Source organism: Pristiophorus japonicus, chromosome 15, assembly GCF_044704955.1.
Source record: "Pristiophorus japonicus isolate sPriJap1 chromosome 15, sPriJap1.hap1, whole genome shotgun sequence".
Taxonomy (NCBI): domain Eukaryota; kingdom Metazoa; phylum Chordata; class Chondrichthyes; family Pristiophoridae; genus Pristiophorus; species Pristiophorus japonicus.
Window position 1 is genome coordinate 110,632,628 of NC_091991.1, and position 22,164 is coordinate 110,654,791.

Genomic DNA, 22,164 nt, shown 5'->3' on the forward strand with positions numbered 1-22,164 from the left:
GGGTGAAGGGTGAGCAGGACTGGGTGCGAGTTAGGACACGGGGCAGTGAACACAGGGGGTGATGGGTGAGCAGGACTGGGTGTGAGTTAGGACACGGGGCAGTGAGCACAGGGGGTGATGGGTGAGCGGGACTTGGTGCGAGTTAGGACACGGGGCAGCGAGCACAGGGGGTGATGGGTGAGCGGACTTGGTGCGAGTTAGGACATGGGGCAGTGAGCACAGGGGATGATGGGCGAGCGGGACTCGTTGCGAGTTAGGACACGGGGCAGCGAGCACAGGGGGTGATGGGTGAGCGAGACTCGGTGCGAGTTAGGACACGGGGCAGTGAACACAGCGGGTGATGGGTGAGCAGGACTCGGTGCGAGTTAGGACACGGGGCAGTGAACATAGGGGGTGTTGGGTGAGCAGGACTCGGTGTGAGTTAGGACACGGGGCAGTGAACATAGGGGGTGATGGGTGAGCAGGACTTGGTGCGAGTTAGGACACGGGGCAGCGAGCATCGGGGTGATGAGTGAGCTAGACTTGGTGCGAGTTAGGACATGGGTCGGCGAGCACCGGGGTGATGGGTGAGCGGGACTTGGTGCGAGTTAGGACGTGGGCAGCAGATTTCGATGAGCTCAAGTTTATGGACAATGGAAAATGTGAGCCCGAGTTGACTACAGTTAAGAAAAAATGATTAGTCATTTTTCAAAATTTCTAAAAAGAATCATTGTTATTAAAAATATTGTACAATATCCTTTCAGAAAGGGCCTAATGTGCCCGAGTAGCTTGATATGAAAAAGGACTAAGAGACCTCAGCTATCATGAGCTGTCAGAAGACAGAGGAAAACTGTGCCAGGTTTTGTGTGTTAGAAGGAGGGTTGATTCGAAACATGGACTTTTGAATAATAGAAGCTTGAAGGAAAAAAATTTGTAGGACTATGGGGAAAGAGAAGGTCAGTGGGACTAATCAGATAGCTCTTTCAAAGAGCCGGCACTGACACGATGGGCCAAATGGCCTCCTTCTACGCTGTATGATGCTGTGATTCTATAATAAGCTGGCCTCTAATAAAAAGACTTGGATTTATACAGCGTCTTTCACGACCACCGGACGTCTCAAAATGCTTTACAGCCAATGAAGTATTTTTGGAGTGTAGTCACTGTTGTAATATGGGAAAAACGGCAGCTAATTTGCGCACAGCAAGCTCCCACAAACAACAATGTGATAATGACCAGATAATCTGTTTTAGTGATGTTGATTGAAGGATAAATATTGGCCAGGACACCGAGGATAACTCCCCTGCTCTTCTTCAAAATAGTGTCACCTGAGAGAGCAGACGGGACCTCGGTTTAACATCTCATCCAAACGATGGCAGTTCCGACAGTGTAGCATTCCACTGGAGTGTCAGCCTGGATTTATGTGGTCAAGCTCCTGGAGTGGTACCTGAACTTACAACCTCCTGACTCAGGAACAAGTGTGCTACCCACTGAGCCACAGCTGACAATGGTTTAAGTTGATGCATTTTCTATGTCAGACTGAGAGATACTGATCAGTGGGGTCGCAGTTTCAATCCCTGGTTCGTGCCTTGTTAGATGGTCCTCAGCTTTAGCAGTGATAGGGGTGTGACTGAACCTCAGCACAACTGGGCTAGGGAAGGAGAAGAGAGGGGCGGAGAAATCAGCCAGGGTTTCTATGTCTGATCCATCGAATGTTCGTGCATGAGGACAGGACCAGTGATGCCCTCCACAGTCAAATACCTTGGGTAGACCCTTCCATTTTGGCGGATGGAGATGGCTGAAATACGGGCCGTATTGGATTGGTGCCCAACATACGCATGATTTTACTTTGCGTTGGCTGAAATCAAAGGGAAGGAAAAATGCCTAATTTGAAAGTTCCGCCCTTTGTCAGCCCCGACTCTCCAAGGTCAGGTGAAAACCGTCTCGTGGACAAAATACCGCAGGGCAGGCTCACCAATGGAACCGTATGGAAGCTGAACTCAGCGCTATCAGGAGAGCAGGAGAGACAAATGAGGCAGGTTAATAAAATAAAAAGACTGCACAATTGAAGGTGCTGTCTTTCGGATGAGACGTTAAACCGAGGCCCCATCTGCTCTCTCAGGTGGACGTAAAAGATCCTGTGGCACTATATCGAAGAAGAACAGGGGAGTTATCCCCAGTGTCCTGGCTAATATTTATCCCTCAATCAACATAACAAAAAAACAGATTATCTGGTCATTATCACATTGCTGTTTGTGGGAGCTTGCTGTGCGCAAATTGGTTGCCGCGTTTCCCACATTACAACAGGGACTGCATTCCAAAAAGTACTTCAAAAGTGCTTTGAGACGTCCGATAGTCATGAAAGGCGCTATATAAATGCAAGTCTTTCTTTTTCTTTCATCCAACATTCACTAAAACAGATTATCTGGTCATTACCACATTACTGTTTGTGGGAGCTTGCTGTGCGCAAATTTGCTGCCGCGTTTTCCACATTACAACAGTGACTACACTTCACAAAGTACTTCATTGGCTGTAAAGCATTTTGAGAGGTTGTCAAAGGCGCGGTATATAAAAGGGCAGTGGTTGCGTGGGTAAGAAATTGTAGAGGGACGTGATCGGGACCCAGAAGAGGCGCGGGCCCAGGGGCAGCACGGACCAGCCCACACTGCGATATGTGCGTGCACTAGGTCCATGCAGCAGAGCAGGTCTCCAGTCGCCTTGGGTAATCCTTGCCACTGGACCAGGACCTAGCTCTGTCAAGCCCGTGTGGTGGCTGGTGTGCAACGGCCACCCCACGTTAAAAAAATCCACGCACAGACATCTTCCAGCCTTCAAGATGTAGTTCGGGATCTGGAATATTAGGTCCTTCATTGAAACACCTGTGAACTTTTTGGCGTGGAAGCAAGTCATCCTCGCTTCGAGCGACTGCCTATGATGATGATATAAACATGCAAGTCTTTCTTTCTCGGGGAAAATCACGTCCGAAGGGGAACCCACACTGAAACACTTTGGTTTTTTGAAATTTAAAGAAATGTTAAAACAGTTTTCTGTCCAACAACATGCGAATGCAAAACCAATTTTGGCTAAAATAAAGCAGGTACATTTTTTATGTGTGCAAGTCTTTGGAGAGGCAGAAATATCTCCCCAACCAGTATGTGGTGCTGTAGAGTCCCACAGACACCCTCCAGTATTCAGGATGGGAAATGCTGCAGGACTTTAAACTAGAAACTCAGTGGCAAACACACACAAAAAAGGTATTTTTTTATATAAATATATATTTTAATTACTGCAGAAAAAAGAAAACATACATTATGGAAGCTTTCCATGTGGGATTGCTGGCTGGTTTGAGCAGTGCTCTGGGCCTGAGCTCCCTGACTGCTGTGTGTGTGAGCAGTGGCCCAGACAGCAGGCACTGTGACTGGGGGACTCAGCAAATTTAGCCTGGCTGGAAATGTGAGGCCTAGGTATTTGTTTGTGTGCATGCCAGCAAAAGGTTCCATTTTTACTTCTATGAAAATGTTGCACTATAAAAGTAATCTATTGCTGCTTGCCTTGTGTGTTGTGGGAAGCTGTACGGGTCTCAAGTTTCCAGCTAAGGCCAAATTCTGGAGGGGAGAAACTTGCCCAGCCATGGTGCACAGCAGCTGGGGTGGGTTTCAAATTTAGCCTGGCTCCAAATGAGGCCTACAACCAACAACCTGGAGAGGCCACCCCCCCAAAAAGTACTTTTAAAAAATTATCTTTTTATAAAAAGAACCTTTTGCCAAGAATTTGTTTTTAATAAATATGTCTGATTTAATAACCTGAGCTGTGCCCATCCGAGGAAACAGTACTGAACGTGTACAGATATTTAGGTCCTGCTTGTTCTTGACACCTTAAGTTTATATTAAGTTTATGACCAGTGGTGGTATTTTTGAGCACATTTAATGGTAACCTTGCCCTTGTTAGCAAGACTGTACCTGGCCCAGAGTGATCTATGGTCTGATTTACACTCCTGTCAAGCACCTTAGGTTGTTTTAGTTCTACGTTAAAAGCGCTATATGTTGTTACTTGCTCATTGATGTATTTATTTTCCAATCGTGTCAAATATTTGCCACTTGGCATTCTAGAGGTTGGAGTATGAAAGAAAAAGCTTGCATTTATATCGCACCGTCCGTGATCACGAGATGTCCCAAAGCGATTTGTAGCCTATTAATGACCTTTTTGAAGTGCAAAGCACTGCTGTAATGCAAAAAAAAAAATGCGGCAGCCAAATTGCGCACAGCAAGGTCCTACAGACAGCAATGAGATAAATAACCAGATAATGAGGGGCTCTATTTCCTACTGAAGAATAGGGAGGGGCTCTTATGTGTCAGCCGTGGCTCAGTGGGTAGCACTCCCGCCTCTGAGTCGGAAGGTCGTGGGTCCAAGTCCCACTCCAGGGACTTGAGCACAGAAATCTAATTTGACGCTCCCAGTGCAGTGCTGAGGGAGTGCTGCACTGTCGGAGGTGCGATCTTTTGGATGAGACGTTAAACCGAGGCCCCGTCTGCCCTTTTGGGTGAACGTAAAAGATCCCATGGCCACTGTTTTAAAGAAGAGAAGGGGGAGCTCTCCCCAGTGTCCTGGCCAATATTTATCCATCAACCAACATCACTATAACACATTATCTGGTCATTATCACAATGCTGTGTGTGGGAGCTTGCTGTGTGCAAATTGTCTGCCGTGTTTCCTACATTACAGCGGTGACTACACTCCAAAAGTACTTAATTGTCTGTAAAGTACTTCATAGGTCTGAGGTTGTGAAAGACGCTATCTAAAAGCAAGTCTTTTTATTCCTTATTACTCAGGGGGACCATGAATTTATTATAGTCACTACAGACTGGCTGTGTTTTGGATCAGTTTCATTATATTCAGTAAGGAGCTCAAAATTCCACCTGCAGCTACAATCCATGTCCTGGATTTGTGTATCATTTTACCATTAAAAGCTGTTGTGCAACAGGGTCTCACTGGTATCCCCATCTCGAGCTGTCATCGGCTCTCGGCTGATCCAATACGTTGCTGCCAAGTCCTCTCCCAGTCAAAAGTCCCGCAGGTGGGGTTTTCCCAGTATCCAGGCCAACCTTCTTCCCTCAACCAATACCGCTCAAAACAGATTAACTGTTGGTGAGGCCTTGCTGTGTGCTAATTGGCCCCACTTCAAATGTAATCTACTGGTAGGGAAGTGCTTTGGGAGAAGTGGTGAGGTACAACAACAACTTACATTTATATAGCTCCTTTTTAACGTAGTAAAACATCCCAAGGTACTTCACAGGAGCGTTATCAGACAACATTTGACAGCGAGCCACCTGAGGAGGTAGTAAGACAGGTGACCAAAAGCTTGGTCAAAGAGGTAGGTTTTAAGCAGGATCTTAAAGTAGGAGAGAGAGGTGGAGAGGTTTAGAGAGGGAATTCCAGAGCTTAGGGCCCAGGCAGCTGAAGGCACGGCCACCGATGGTGGGACGATGATAATTGGCCAGAAGCCAGAATTGGAGGAGTGCAGAGATCTCGGAGGGTTGTAGGGCTGGAAGAGGTTACAGAGGTGCCTAAAATGGATCAACTTCGCAGCCCTGGAAGTGGTGTTAACCATTTTCCATTGTCATAGGACTCAGTGACAAAGGTGCCGTTTGTAACTCATTATGTCCGTCAGTTCAATAGGTTCTTTGCACCTTGTTACATATGTGTGTTTGGGTCCCTCACTGGATCACGGTGTGTGTGTTTGGAGCCTACGATCTCTCTCTGAGAGAACAATCTAGCATCCCACCCATTGCTCAGTTACCAATAACTGCTGCAGGGATTTAAGAAATCCCGTCCCACTTGCATGTCACCAGCTCCCAATTCTTCAATCAGTAATTTGGGAACATTGGGTAAACCCTTGGTTTAAATCCCAGACAAATGCTTTCTTCCCTGTTACATTTTGTTAACAATAATCGCAGAGGACGGATTCGAAATCCCATCAGCCATTCCTCCTCTGGCCCCGCCTGCTCGCAGTGTCTCTAAAAGATGATACACAAACCAACGCACATAGTGAGCAAGGTGCCTTCACACCAACACGCGCTCTGTAATAGGTGGGGATTGTATTGTCTTCATTTCTATCTTCATCATAGTCAGTCCCTCGAAACGAGGATGACTTGCTTCCACGCCGAAAAGGGATGAGTTCACACATGTTTCAATGAAGGACCTAATATTCCAGGAACTACATCCTGAAGGGTGGAAGATGCCTGTGCGTGGATTTTTGTAACGTGGGGTGGCCGTTGCACACCAGCCACCACACGGGCTTGACAGAGCTAGGTCTTGGTCCAGCGGCAAGGGTTAACCAGGACAACTGAAGACCTGCTCTGCTGCACGGACCTAGTGCACACACATATCGCAGTGTGGGCTGGTCCGTGCTGCCCCTGGGCCCTCACCTCTTCTGGGCCCCGATCACATCCCTCTGCAAACTCTCGCCGCTCCTGCGCCCCTCCTGCTGTACCTGCCCACACTACAGTCAGCCGTCGCCCTCCTGCAGCAGCTGCTCCCTGCAGTGCTATGCTGCCGCAGGCTGCTCCCTCTAATGGCATTTCTATACCTAAAGAAAGAAAGAAAGACTTACATTTCTATAGCACCTTTCATGACCTTGGGACATCGTAAAGTGCTTTACAGCCAGTGAAGTACTTTCTGAAGTGTAGTCACTGTTGTAGTGTCAGAAACGGGCAGCCAACTTGCGCACAGCAAGCTCCCACAAACAGCAATGTGATAATGACCCAGATAATCTACTTTAGTGATGTTGATTGAGGGATATAAATATTGTCCCAGAACACCGGGGAGAATTCCTCATCTCTTCTAAATAATACCGTGAGATCGTTTACGTCCATCTGGGAGGGCAGACGGGGCCTCGGTTTAACGTCTCATCCGGAAGACGGTACCTCCGACAGTGCAGTGCGCCCTCAGCACTGCCCTGGAGTGTCAGCCTGGATTACATAACAACATAAGAAATAGGAGCAGGAGTAGGCCATACGGCCCCTCGAGCCTGCTCTGCTACTTAATACGATCGTGGCTGATCCGATCATGGTTTCAGGTCCACTTCCCTGCCTGCTCCCCTTAACCCCAGAGAAACTGTCTATCTCTGTCTTAAATTTATTCAATGACCCAGCTTCCACAGCTCTCTGAGGCAGCGAATTCCACAGATTTACAACCCTCACGTGTTCAAAACTCTCTTGAACCCACAATTCGGACTCGGAGATGAGAATACGACCCACTGAACCACATGTGAGAACTCTCGGTTGCCGTGACAATTTGCATTATCGCCCAGTTTGGCCTCGTCTCTTCCCCTCCCCCCCGCTACCTCCTGAAGTGGTGGTGCCTCCGATTTACAGACCTGTTAAACTCCTTGGGACTTTGATAATGAGTTGGGAAGTATCGCTGTTGGTCTGACATTTCCCTCTCTTTCTCGGCAGATGGTTGTCTGAGACTAGAGTAATGTGCTTCAGCAGCAAGACTGAGGAACTACTTGTATCCAAACATCGCTAATGTTGATGATAAGGTAACTTCCGAAGCCAGTTGTTCCTCTGTTCACACGAGCAAGCGCCCAATTACAATGTAGAGGGGAGAGTATAAATGCTCAATGCATAAATGCCGCAAGATCCCCCTGGGAGGTCAGACATACCAATGTTACTGTCCTCGACCAGGCCAACATCCCCAGCATTGAAGCACTGACCACACTTGACCAGCTTTGTTGGGCGGGCCACGTTGTTTGCATGCCCAACATGAGACTCCCAAAGCAAGCACTCTACTCGGATCTCGTTCACGGCAGGCGAGCCCAAGGTGGACAGCGGAAACGTTACAAGGACACCCTCAAAGCCTCCCTGATAAAGTGCAACATCCCCACCGACAGCTGGGAGTCCCTGGCTGGAGATCGCCCTAAGTGGAGGAAGTGCATCCGGGAGGGTGCTGAGCACCTCGAGTCTCATCGCCGAGAGCATGCAGAAACCAAGCGCAGGCAGCGGAAGGAGCGTGCGACAAACCAGTCCCATCCCTCCTTTCCTTCAACCACTGTCTGTCCCACCTGTGACAGAGACCGTAATTCCCATATTGAACTGTTCAGTCACCTGAGAACTCACTTTTAGAGTGGAAGCAAGTCTTCCTGGATTTCGAGGGACTGCCGGTGATGCATAAATACACCAACACCAATGTGCATTTATATAGCGCCTTTAACGTCCCAAGGTGTTTTCACAGGAGCCTAATCGGGCAAAAGTTAACACCGAGCCAACGAGGCTCACACTAGGATGGGTGAGTGAGGCTTTAAGGAAAGTCTTAACTGAGGAGAGTGAGGTAAGCGGCAGAGAGGTTTAGGGAGGGAATTCCAGAGCTTGGGGCCCAGGCAGCTGAAGGCACGGCCACCGATGGTGGAGCGATGAAAATTGGGGATGTACAAGAGGTCAGAATTGGAGGAGCGCAGAGATCTCGGGGATTATACGGCTGGAGGAGCCTACAGAGATAGGGAGAGGCGAGGCCCTGGAGGGATTTGAACATGTGGATGAGAATTGTAAATTCGGGCTCAATCCCCGGTGTTTATGCTCCACTCGAGCCTCCTCCCCCTCTCCATCTCACCCCATAAACATATCCCTCTATTCCTTTCTCCCTCGTGTACTTATCCAGCCTCCCCTTAAATGCATCGATACTATTCGCCTCAACCACTCGCTGTGGCAGCGAGTTCCACATTCTCACCGCTCTCTGGGTAAAGAAGTTTCTCCTGAATTCCCCATTGGATTTATTAGTGACTGTCTTATATTTATATTGATGGCCTCTAGTTCTGGTCTCAACCACAAGAGGAAACATCTCTCTCCTCCTGTTTCGGCAGTCCCCTGGAGTCGAGGATGATTTACTTTTACACTGACATGAGTTCTCAGGTGACTGATGAGACCCATGCGGGACCTACAGTCTCAGTCACAGGTGGGGCAGACGGTGGTTGGAGGGACGGGGTGGGTGGGGGGCTTGGTTAGCCGTACGCTCCTTCCACTGTTTGTGCTTGGCTTCCGCCTGCTCCCGGCGAAGAGACTCGAGGATCTGTAGTAATACCCACCCTCCTGTATGGCTCAGAAACATGGACCATGTACAGTCGACACGAGGAGGCTTCCTTCGGACGAACGCATACATAAGAACATAAGAATTAGGAACAGGAGTAGGCCATCTAGCCCCTCGAGCCTGCTCCGCCATTCAACAAGATCATGGCTGATCTGGCCGTGGACTCAGCTCCACTTACCCGCCCGCTCCCCGTAACCCTTAATTCCCTTATTGGTTAAAAATCTATCTATCTGACTCGAAAAATTTTTGCGAAAGTACCTGATGGTCCCGGAGGCGCCTTGGATCCCGGCCGGGGGCCTTCCCTTCCTGTGCTTCCCAGCACGTCCACATCTTGTAGATAAGGATGGAGAAGGTGGAGTCATGTGGGCCGGGACAACCAATCACAGTGCAGTATTCTCATTGATCGTCATGGGAACTCCGTTTCTACAAGTTCCCATTATCATCAATGAGAATAAACCCCGAACACACAACATAATAAATAAAAAGACACCTCATATATTTAACATATTAATTGAAATTAAAGTTAATTAAATGTTTGAGAAAAAATACATATTTTGGGGATTTTTTTAAAGTGTTTTAATAAGGTTTAAAATAAACTTACCTTAGTGGACAGGGTTTTTAACATAAAAATATGTGTTTAAACTTTATTTTTAGATGTTTTAAAACTCTTACGCTGGTAAAAGTAGGCTATGCACCTGCTTTCACCAGGCGCGAGAGTTTGAAGGAGATTCACTGGGCGAGAGAATGTCTTTCTCCCGGGGATGCGGAGGATCTGGCAAGAGATATCTTGACAGATCGGAAAAGCCGCTTTTCAGTACATGCGCATCCCGCCCCGAGAACCGGCTTTTGCGAGGTCTCACCGAGTCTGTGCGTATTCCGTATGGACCCAGCGAGGCCGGGATTTCAGGGCCATTGTGTTCGCCGCCCTCCCGGATGCACTTCCTCCACTTAGGGTGGTCTTTGGCCAGGGACTCCCAGGTGTCAGTGGGGGTGTTGCACTTTATCAGGGAGGCTTTGAGGATGTCCTTGTAACGTTTCCTCTGCCCACCTTTGGCTCATTTGCCGTGAAGGAGTTCCGAGTAGAGTGCTGGCTTTGGGAGTCTCGTGTCAGGCATACGGGGAGCTGATTAAGTGTAGTCAGTGCTTCAATGCTGGGTATGTTGGCCTGGTCGAGGACGCTAGCGTTGGTGCGTCTGTCCTCCCAGGGGATTTGCAGAGACATCGTTGGTGGTATTTCTCCAGCGACTTGAGGTGTCTCCGGTACATGGTCCATGTCTCTGAGCCATACAGGAGGGTGGGTATTACTACAGCTCTGTAGACCATGACTATGTAGTACTGTAGGTTACTGGTCTGTCACTGGAGCAGTTTGAGGTGACCGATTTAAGACGTATTGATACTGGCGCAAGCATTTCACAACAACTGCAGGATTTTTGTGTGAATGAGTGCCTTGTTTACGTTGCCTTAACTGGTTATTGGAGCCTGATACAGATGGCATTGAACTCCCAGCAGTCTTTGGATGAACGGAACACTCACATCCTGTTGTCCTTTCTCTCCCTGTTCAGCCCCAGGATGACCACAGCACAAGAAAAGCAATGTCCTCCCTCGTTGTTGAGCTTCTTCATTTACAATCCGAAGTTCGGACCAAGAGAAGGTGAGGTAGGTGAGCAGCAGGATGAGTGTGAGTGACAGCATTTGCTGAATCCGTGCTGCAGTCTGTCAGTCCCAGCACTGTCGTAATCCCCACCGTTAGTGTGTACAGCTTGAACCTCCCTTATTCAGAACCCTCGGGACCTGGCCTGCTCCAGATAAGGGATTTTTCTGGATAAGGGATTTTTCTGGATGAGGGATGGTCACGTTAAATTGGATGGTACAAGTACTGAGCAAGGGGATATCGGGGCTGGCTCGCTTGGGGCTGGGAGTGCGGCAGAGAGATCATAGGGTTGGAGGGGGGCGGTGACCATGGATCGCGGGGTCAGGCCAGCGATTGCGGGAGTCGGCAGTGAGGAAGGACTTCAATTTGTTCATGTCGGAGTTCTGCGCATGCGCCACCCGGTGGCTGGGATTGGTTCTGGATGAGGGGTGCTTCTGGATAAGGGAGTTCTGGATAACGGAGGTTCAACCTGTAATTTCAAAATATTAGTATGTTGCACGAATGTGTGAAGACTGACTCTGCCGGCCCGTGTCCTAACTCGCATCAAGTCCCGCTCACCCATCACCCCCTGTGAAGCTGACCTACACTGGCTCCCAGTCCAGCAACGCCTCGTTTTTAAAATTCTCATCCTTGCTTTCAAATCCCTCCATTGCCTCGCCCCCTCCCTATCTCTGTAATCTCCTCTGGCCCCACAACCCCCCCGAGATATCTGCGCTCCTCCAATTCTGGCCTCCTGAGCATCCCTGATTATAATCACTCCACCATTGGTGGCCGTGCCTTCAGCTGCTTGGGCCCCAAGCTCTGGAACACCCTCCCTAAACCTCTCCGTCTCTCTTTCCTCATTTTAAGATGCTCCCTAAAACCTACCTCTTTGACCAAGTCTTTTTGCTCACCTGTCCTAATACTCCTTTTTGTGTATCGGTGTCAATTTTTGTCTGATAGCGCTCTCTTAACATGGGAACGTAGAGCACCTTGGGGCGTTTTACTATATAAATGCAAGTTGTTATTGTTTATAGAAGAGGTGGGTCATTGTCGATCATTAACAGACCTCGTGGTTTGTGTTTTAGGAAGAAAAAAAGATCCTCTTTTATCATCCCAGTGAAGTTGATAACAATGAAAAGATTCGCAATGTTGGATTGTGTGAGGCGATTGTGCAGTTCACGAGGTGAGAATCCTGCAAATGGGATTGTTCTAACAACACAATGCTGTTTTCACAATACGCCCTTTCCTCTGGAGGTACGTGTGATTCCCTGGCGAGATCATAGCCGATCAAAGGAAGAGGCGTATACTGGCCCTGAAATCCAGGTGGTTTCTTCCAGTGGCCGTTCGACGAAAAATAGGAGAAAAGATACTCACTTACCTTCTGGTCGAATGCTTGCCAGAGATCCCGGACTCGAGGCCTCCTCTCCCTGTGCAATGGAGCGCATTCACATCGGGACGTGGGCCTGGACACCCAATCACGGTAAAGTATTTTCTCATTCACAGCAATAAGAGTTTCGTAAGTCTGAAACTCCTATTACTATGAATGAGAAACATACCCAAACACTACATGAAACATTAAAAACACACCTCACATAAATACACTATAGAATTTAAAGTTGATATATATTTTTTTCAAAAACATTTCTATTTGCCGATTTAAAAAAAAAAGTTTTAATTATGGTTTAAAATAAAGTTTCCTGAGTGGGCAGGGTTTTTAATATAAATATGTATTTTAAAATGTTATTTTAATATGTTTTTATGTTTTTAAACTCTTACGCTGGTAAAAATAGGCTATAGAAACATAGAAAATAGGTGCAGGAATAGGCCATTCGGCCCTTCGAGCCTGCACCACCATTCAATATTATCATGGCTGATCATGCAACCTCAGTACCCCATTACTGCTTTCTCTCCATACCCCTTGATTCCTTTAGCCTTAAGGGCCACATCTAACTCCCTTTTGAATATATCTAACCAACTGGCCTCAACAACTCTCTGCGGTAGAGAATTCCACAGGTTCACAATTCTCTGAGTGAAGAAGTTTCTCCTCATCTCGGTCCTAAATGGCTTACCCCTTATCCTTAGACTGTGACCCCTGGTTCTGGACTTCCCCAACATTGGGAACATTCTTCCTGCATCTAACCTGTTCAATCCCGTCAGAATTCTATATGTTTCTATTAGATTCCCTCTCATTCTTTGAAATTCCATTGAATATAAGCCTTGCTTCATATGTCAGTCCTGCCATTCCGGGAATCAGTCTGGTGAACCTTCGCTGCACTCCCTCAATAGCAAGAATGTATTTCCTCAGATTAGGAGACCAAAACTGAACACAATATTCAAGGTGTGGCCTCACCAAGGCCCTGTAAAACTGCAGTAAGACCTCCCTGCTCCGATAGTCAAATCCTCTCGCTATGAAGGCCAACATGCCATTTGCCTTCTTCACTGCCTGCTGTACCTGCATGCCAACTTTCAATGACTGATGTACCATGACACCCAGGTCTCGTTGCACCTCCCCTTTTCCTAATCTGTCACCATTCAGATAATATTCTGCCTTTCTGTTTTTGCTTCCAAAGTGGATAACCTTACATTTATCCACATTATACTGCATCTGCCATGCATTTGCCCATTCACCGAACCTGTCTAAGTCACCCTGCAGTCTCTTGGCATCCTCCTCACAGCCCACACTGCCACCCAGCTTAGTATCATCTGCAAACTTGGAGATATTACTCTCAATTCCTTCGTCTAAAACATTAATGTGTATTGTAAATAGCTGGGGTCCCAGCACTGAACCTTGCGGTACCCCACTAGTCACTGCCTGCCATTCTGAAAAGGACCCGTTTATTCCTACTCTTTGCTTCCTGTCTGCCAACCAGTTCTCTATCCATGTCGGTACATTACCCTCAGTACCATGTGCTTTAATTTTACACACTAATCTCTTGTGTGGGACCTTGTCAAAAAGCCTTTTGAAAGTCCAAATACACCACATCCACTGGTTCTCCCTTGTCCACTCTAGTTACATCCTCAAAAAATTCTAGAAGATTTGTCAAGCATGATTTCCCTTTCATAAATCCATGCTGACTTGGACCGATCCTGTCACTGCTTTCCAAATGCGCTGCTATTACATCTTTAATAATTGATTCCAAAATTTTCCCCACAACCGATGTCAGGCTAACCGGTCTATAGTTCCCTGTTTTCTCTCTCCCTCTTTTTTTTAAAAAGTGGGGTTACATTAGCTACCCTCCAATCCATAGGAACTGATCCAAAGTCTATAGAATGTTGGAAAATGACCACTAATGCATCCACTATTTCTAGGGCCATTTCCTTAAGTACTCTGGGATGCAGACTATCAGGCCCTGGGGACTTATTGGCCTTCCATCCCATCAATTTCCCTAACACAATTTCCTGACTCATAAGGATTTCCTTCAGTTCCTCCTTCTCGCTAGAGCCTCGTTCCCCTGGTATTTCCGGTTTTCCTTAGTGAAGACAGAACCATAGTATTTATTCAATTGGTCTGCCATTTCTTAGTTCGCCGTTATAAATTCACCTGAATCTGACTGCAAGGGACCTACATTTGTCTTCAATAATCTTTTTCTCTTCAATATCTATAGAAGCTTTTGCAGTCAGTCTTTATGTTCCCAGCAAGCTTCCTCTCATACTCTCTTTTCCCCTCCTAATTAAACCCTTTGTCTTCCTCTGCTGAATTCTAAATTTCTCCCAGTCCTCAGGTTTGCTGCTTTTTCTGGCCAATTTATATGCCTCTTCCTTGGTTTTAACACTATCCCTAATTTCGCTTGTTAGCCACGGTTGAGCCACCTTCCCCGTTTTATTTTTACGCCAGACAGGGATGTACAATTGTTGACGTTCATCCATGTGATCTTTAAATGTCTGCCATTGCCTATCTACCATCAACCCTTTAAGTATCACTTGCCAGTCTATCCTAGCCAATTCACGTCTCATACCATCGAAGTTACCTTTCCTTAAGGTCGGGACCCTAGTCTCTGAGTTAACTGTGTCACTCTCCATCTTAATGAATAATTCTACCATATTATGGTCAAGGGGCCTCGCACAACAAGATTGCTAATTAATCCTCTCTCATTACACAACACCCAGTCTAGGATGGCCAGCTCTCTAGTTGGTTCCTTGACATATTGGTCGAGAAAACCATCCCTTATACACTTCAGGAAATCCTCCTCCACCGTATTGCTACCAATTTGGTTAGCCCAATCAATATATAGATTAAAGTCACCCATGATAACTGTAGTACCTTTATTGCCCGCATCCCTAATTTCGTGTTTGGTGCCATCCCCAACCTCACTACTACTGTTTGGTGACCTGTACACAACTCCCACGAGCGTTTTCTGCCCTTTGGTGTTCTGCAGCTCTACCCATACAGGTTCCACATCATACAAGCTAATGTCCTTCCTTAGTATTGCGTTAATCCCCTCTTTAACCAGCAACGCTACCTCACCTCCTTTTCCTTTCTGTCTATCCTTCCTGAATATTGAATACCCCTGGATGTTGAGTTCCCAGCCTTGGTCACCCTGGAGCCATGTCTCCGTAATCCCAATTACATCATATCCGTAAACCGCTATCTGTGCAGTTAATTCGTCCACCTTATTACGAATGCTCCTCGCATTGAGACACAGAGCCTTCAGGCTTGTTTTTGTAACACTCTTTGTCCTTTTAAAATTATGTCGTAATGTGGCTCTTTTTGATTTTTGTCTTTGATTTCTCTGCCCACCACTTTTCCTTATCTCCTTTCTACCTTTTGCTTCTGCCCCTATTTTACTTCCCTCTGTCTCCCTGCATAGATTCCCATCCCCCTGCCATATTAGTTTAAACCCTCCCCAACAGCACTAGCAAACACTCCCCCTAGGACATTGGTTCTGGTCCTGCCCAGGTGCAGACCGTCTGGTTTGTACTGGTCCCATCTCCCCCAGAAGTAGTTCCAATGTCCCAGGAATTTGAATCCCTCCCTCTTGCACCATTCCTCAAGCCATGTATTCATCTTAACTATCCTGCTATTTCTACTCTGACTAGCATGTGGCACTAGTAGGAATCCTGAGATTACTACCTTTGAGGTCCTACTTTTTAATTTAACTCCTAGCTCCCTAAATTCAGCTTGTAGGACCTCATCCCGTTTTTTTACATATATCGTTGGTACCTATATGCACCACGACAACTGGCTGTTCACCCTCCCCCTCCAAAATGTCCTGCAGCCGCTCCGAGACATCCTTGACCCTTGCACCAGGGAGGCAACATACAATCCTGGAGTCTCGATTGCGGCCGCAGAAATGTCTATCTATTCCCCTTACAATAGAATCCCCTACCACTATAGCTCTCCCACTCTTTTTCCTGCCCTCCTCTGCAGCAGAGCAACCCATGGTGTCATGAACTTGGCTGCTGCTGCCTTCCCCTGATGAGCCATCCCCCCCATCAGTATCCAAAGTGGTATATCTGCTTTGAAGGGAGATGACCGCAGTGGACCCCTGCACTACCTTCCTACTCCTGCTCTGCCTGATGGTCACCCATTCCCTATCTGCCTGTGTAACCTTTACCTGCGGTGTGACCAACTCACTAAACATGGTATTCACGACATCCTCAGCATCATGGATGCTCCAGAGTGAATCCATGCGCAGCTCCAGTGCCGCAATGCGGTCTGACAGGAGCTGCAGCTGGACACACTTCCTGCACACGTAGTAATCAGGGACACTGGAAGCGTCCCTGACTTCCCACATAGCACAGGAGGAGCATGACACGGCTCTGGGCTCTCCTGTCATGACTTAACCCTTAAATTAACTTCATTTGGCAACAATGCCAAAGGTTACCTACTGATAAGAAAAAGAAAAAGATAAAAGATAAAATACTCACCAATCCACCAGCCAATCACTTACCCGCTTGGCTGTGACATCACACTTCGATTTCTTTTTACTTCTTTGTTTACTTTCTGTCCCTGCTGCAGCTGGCCTCCAAGCTGCCTGCGCCCGCTCCTCTCTCGTGATGCTGGCCTCTCTCCAACTGCTTTTACCAGGCACAAGAGTTTTAAGGACATTCGCTGGGCAAGAGACGGGCAAATGGCCCAATCTCTGCCGTGGGAATGTCCTCGCTCCCAAGATACGGGAGATCTGTTAAGCCAGAAACTTGACAGATCAGAAAAGCTGGTTTTCAGCATTGCGCGCCGAAAACCGGCTTTTCCGATGCCATCCCGGATCTGTACACACTCCGTACGGACCCGGGGAGGCTGGGATTTCAGGGCCAATGTTAGCAAAAAGAGCATAAAGCCTGAGGATTGGAAGGATTTTAGAATTCAGCAAAGGAGGATCAAGAGAGTGATGAGGAAAAGGAAAACAGAATATGAGAATAATCTAGCGAGAGACATAAAAACAGACTGTGAAAGCTTCTATAGGTATGTAAAAAGGAAATGATTAGCGAAAGGAAATGTGGGTCCCATACAGGCTGAGACAGGAGAAATTATAATGGGAAAAAGGAAATGGAGAGAAATTAAACAAATACTTTGTGTTTACCTTCACGGGAGAGGACATGAAAAACCCCCCGGAAATAGTAGAGAACCAAGGGTTTAGCGAGAATGAGGAACTGAAAGAAATTAGTATTGGGTAAAAAAATAGTACTGTAGAAATGGGACTGAAAGCTGATAAATCCCCTGGACCTGAGGTCTACATCCTAGGATTTTGAAAGAGGTGACTATAGAGATAGTGGATGCATTGGTTGTCATCTTCCAAACTTCCATAGATTCTAGAACGGTTCCCGCAGATTGGAAGGTAGCAAATGTAACCCCGCTATTTAAGAAAGGAGGGAGAGAGAAAACGGGGAACTACAGACCAGTTAGCCTGACATCAGTAGTGGAAAAATGCTAGAATCTATTATTAAGGATGTGGTATCAGGGCACTCAGAAAATAATAACAGGATTGGGCAAAGTCAAAACTGATTTATGAAAGGGAAATCATGTTTGACAAATCTGTTAGAGTTTTTTGAGATTGTAACGAGCAAAATAGATAAGGGGGAATTTGTGGTGTATTTGGATTTTCAGAAGGCATTCGATAAGGTGCCACACAAGAGTTTATTAAACAAAATTAGGGCTCATGGGATTGGGGGTTACTAGCATGGATTGAGGATTGGTTAACGGACAGAAATCAGAGAGTCGGGATAAATGAGTCATTTTCAGGTTGGCAGGCTGTAACTAGTGGGGTGCCGCAAGGATCAGTGCTGGGGCCTCAGCTATTCACAATCTATATCAGTGATTGGGATGAGGACCAAATGTAATATATCCAAGTTTGCTGATGATACAAAGCTAGGTGGGAATGTAAGTTGTGAGGAGATGCAAAGGGACTTCAAGGGGATACAGACAGGCTAAGTGAGTGGGCAAGAACATGGCAAATGGAATATAATGTGGAGAAATGTGAAGTTATCCACTTCGGTAGGAAAAATGGAAAAGCAGAGTATTTTTTTAAATGATGAAAGATTGGAAAATGTTGGTGCTCAGAGGGATCTGGGTGTCTTTGTATACAAATCACTGAAAGTTAACATGCAGGTACAGCAAGCAATTAAGAAAACAAATGTGGTATGTTGACCCTTATTACAAGAGGATTTGAGTACAAGAGTAAAGACATCTTACTGCAAATATATAGGGCCCTGGTGAGACCACACCTGGAGCATTGTTTACAGTTTTGGTCTCCTTACCTGAGGAAGGATATACTTGCCATAGAGGGAATGCAACAAAGGTTCACCAGACTGATTCCTGGGATGGGGGGATTGTCCTATGAGGAGAGATTGAGCAGACTAGATCTATATTCTCCAGAGTATGGAAGAATGAGAGGTGATCTCATTTAAGTATACAACATTCATACAGGGTTTGACAGGGTAGATGCAGGGAGGGTGTTTCCCCCTGGCTGGGGAGTCTAGAACCAGGGGTCACAGTCTCAGAATAAGGGGTTGGCCATTTAGGACTGAGATGAGGAGAAATTGCTTCACTCAGAGGGTGGTGCATCTTTGGAATTCTCTACCCCAGAGGGCTGTGGAGACTCAGTCGCTGAGTATATTCAGGACAGAGATCAATAGATTTTTGGATATTAAGGGAATCAAGGGATATGGGGATAGTGCAGGAAAGTGGAGTTGAGGTAGAAGATCAGCCATGATCTCATTGAATGGCAGAGCAGGCTCGAGGGGCCAAATGGCCGACTCATGCTCCTAATTCTTATGTTCTTGTATTGTGTTCCTGTCACGAGACAGACGATGATCTAGGTTTTGCTTTAAATGCTGAGAGGGACCGATAATGCAGCTATAAACCAGCTGCTTCACGGGGACAGAGCGCAGGGCATGGAGAAAACCTGCTTAGCATTGCCAAGTGAATCTCATTCTAGCACAGCAGCGGGCGTGGAACAGTTTCCCCAGCGAAGGTGGTTTCGGGCCGGGGTGAGCTGCATAAGTATCTGGTTGGGAATGAGATTGGAAATTATAAAAGTAGAGTCGAGATATTCAAACACTGCACAGGATTACTTCTGGGGCAAGTGGGGGGATCGCCGGAGGGCAGCAGGGCCGGGTAGAATCGTGGAAATGTGAGGTAAGATGGAACAGTGTGGAGATTTTTCGATTACATATAGCGTTGAGGGAGTACTAAAACAGAGCATTCCCTCAATGTTAACGGGGTAGATTGTACACGGCCTCCTAGTCTGAACGGCCCCTCATTCCACGCTTTCTCATGCTACCACTTGCTACATTTTGTGGCTCAGTGGGCAGCACCCTTGCCCCTGAGTCGGAAGGTTGTGGGTTCAAGTCCCACTCCAGACACTTTGAGCACAAAATCCAGGCTGTGCAGTGCTGAGGGAGCGGTGCACTGTCGGAGGGGCAGTGCTGAGGGAGCGCCACACTGTCGGTGGGGCAGTACTGAGGGAGCGCTGCACCGTCTGAGGGGCAGTACTGAGGGAGCGGTGCACTGTCGGTGGGGCAGTACTGAGGGAGCGCTGCACTGTCTGAGGGGCAGTACTGAGGGAGCGCTGCACTGTCGGAGGGGCAGTACTGAGGGAGCGCTGCACTGTCGGAGGGGCAGTACTGAGGGAGTGCTGCACTGTCGGAGGGGCAGTACTGAGGGAGCGCTGCACTGTCTGAGGGGCAGTACTGAGGGAGCGCTGCACTGTCTGAGGGGCAGTACTGAGGGAGCGCTGCACTGTTGGAGGGGCAGTACTGAGGGAGTGCTGTACTGTCGGAGGTGTGCCGTCTTTCGGATGAGACGTTAAACCGAGGCCCCGCCTGCTCTCTCAGGTGGACGTAAACGATCTCACGGCATTATTTCGAAGAAGAGCAGGGGAGTTATCCCCGGTGTCCTGGCCAATATTTATCCCTCAATCAACATAACAAAAAAAACATCATCTGGTCATTATCACATTGCTGTGTGTGGGAGCTTGCTGTGCGCTAATTGGCTGCCGCATTTCCCACATTACAACAGTCACTACACTACAAATGTACTTCATGGTAAAGCACTTTGGGCCGCCCTGAGCCGCTGGGGAATCTGTTGCACACCGCTGCTCAGCGAAAATGTGAGTTTTAGTTCAAGCTCTCGACCCACTTGTTAATGTGAAACGGGTTTTCTCCATGCTCTGCGTCGGTCTCTGTGAAATGCCTGGTTGGCGGCTGCATTTCCTGCGCCCCTCATCACATCGGGAAAGGCGTTTGTATAAATGCAGGTTCTTTCTTCCCTTCAATGGCTCGGTCTGCCCTTGTGCAAATCTGTGTAAGCTGCTCACGAGTGAGAGTAAACTGGACGTTACCTGCAGTCTGAGAGATGCTTCTTGTGTTGGCTTACAGATTTACAGAAGCAAAGTCTGGACTAACCTGAATATTTCTTCTCTCCCATTCACAGGACCTTTTGTCCGACCAAGCCTGCAAAGTCCTTGCATACACAGAAGAACAGGCAGTTCTTTCATGAAGCAGAAGAGAATTTCTGGATGGTTATGGTACACATTGCATGGCATACTTTAGGCAGAAAGTCTAGCGGATGGTGCGATGTTTTGCTGCGTGTCTCTGGAGCTGTGGTCTTGCTTGTTAAACTGTGCGTAACCAAGGCTGAGGTATCAGCCCGTGGCTCAGTGGGCAGTACCCTCCCCTCCGAGTCAGAATGTTGTGGGTTCAAGTCCCGCTCCAGTGACTTGAGCACTTCATCCGGGCTGATATTACTGGTGCAGTGCTGAGGGAGCGCCGCACTGTCGGAGGTGCCATCTTTCGGATGAGACGTTAAACTGAGGCCCCGTCTGTCCTCTTGGGGCATAAAAGATCCCATAGCACTATTTCAAAGAAGAGCAGGGGAGCTCTCCCCAGTGACCTGGCCAATGTCTAGTATTATAGTATTAGGCAGTCCCTCGAAGCGAGGATGACTTGCTTCCATGTCAAAAAGGATGAGTTCACAGGTGTTCCAATGAAGGACCTAATATTCCTAAGATCCCGAACTACATGTTGAAGGGTGGAAGATACCTGTGCGTGGATTTTTTTTAACGTGGGGTGGTCGTTGCACACCAGCCACCACACGGGCTTGACAGAGCTAGGTCTTGGTCCAGTGGGAAGGGTTTAACCAGGACGACTGGAGACCTGCTCTGCTGCACGGACCTATTGCGCACACATATCGCAGTGTGGGCTGGCCCGTGCTGCCCCTGGGCCCTTGGCTCTATACCCAATTTGACTCTAATTTACACTCCTCTGTCATTCCTCTATTTCTTTCTCAATCCTTAAATCTCATTGTTTAAGGAGATACGCTGTTAGTTCCACCGTTCACTGTGTCCCAGCTGCCCATTGTCCTCACCACGCCATTATCAGCTCGCACACAGTAAGTTACAGCACATGTCTATCATTCAGCCAACATCAGGTTATCTGGTCATTATCACATTGCTGTTTGTGGGAGCTTGCTGTGCGCAAACTCTTTCTTTCTTCATATTTCCCTCCCTGAGGGCAAACTCACTCTGTTCAGTGTATAGAACTCGTGTGTTGGAGCTTGGTGCCACTCTGTTTACTCTTGTCCCTTTCTCATTCATCCCCCCTCCCCCCCTCTCTCCCCCCTCCCTCCCCCCCTCTCCTCCCCTCCCTCCTTCCCCCCTCCTCCCTCCCCCCTCTCCCTCCCCCCTCTCCCTCCCCCCTCTCCCTCCTCCCCTCTCCCCCCCCATCACCGCCTCTCCCTCCCCCTCCTCCCTCCCCCCTCTCCTCCTCCCCCATCCCCCCTCTCCCTCCTCCCTCCCCCTCTCCCTCCTCCCCCTCTCCCCAACCCCATCCCCCCGCTCCCTCCTTCCCCCCTCCTCCCTCCCCCCTCTCCCTCCTCCCCCATCCCCCCTCTCCCTCCCCCCTCCTTCCCCACTCCTCCCCCCCTCTCCCTCCTCCCCCATCCCCCCTCTCCCTCCTCCCCCATCCCCCCTCTCCCTCCTCCCCCATCCCCCCCTCTCCTCCCCCCCTCTCCTACCCCCTCCTCCCGCCCCTCTCCC

The 22,164-nt window shown here is 48.0% G+C and overlaps 1 protein-coding gene across 2 annotated transcripts in view; it reads left to right on the plus strand.

The window, feature by feature from the left end:
• The first annotated feature begins 3,140 nt into the window (after positions 1 to 3,140).
• ccz1 (CCZ1 homolog, vacuolar protein trafficking and biogenesis associated) overlaps positions 3,141 to 22,164 on the plus strand; it is a 66,363-nt gene continuing 47,339 nt past the window's right edge. The window contains exons 1-5 of one of the 2 annotated variants that reach the window (XM_070900771.1): positions 3,141 to 3,230; positions 7,431 to 7,516; positions 10,620 to 10,713; positions 11,776 to 11,873; positions 20,562 to 20,655. In XM_070900771.1, the coding sequence (XP_070756872.1) occupies positions 7,503 to 7,516; positions 10,620 to 10,713; positions 11,776 to 11,873; positions 20,562 to 20,655 (300 nt within the window). In that variant the 5' untranslated portion in view covers positions 3,141 to 3,230; positions 7,431 to 7,502. The remainder of the gene's footprint in view (positions 3,231 to 7,430; positions 7,517 to 10,619; positions 10,714 to 11,775; positions 11,874 to 20,561; positions 20,656 to 22,164) is intronic. The other variant, XM_070900772.1, reaches the window with a different exon arrangement.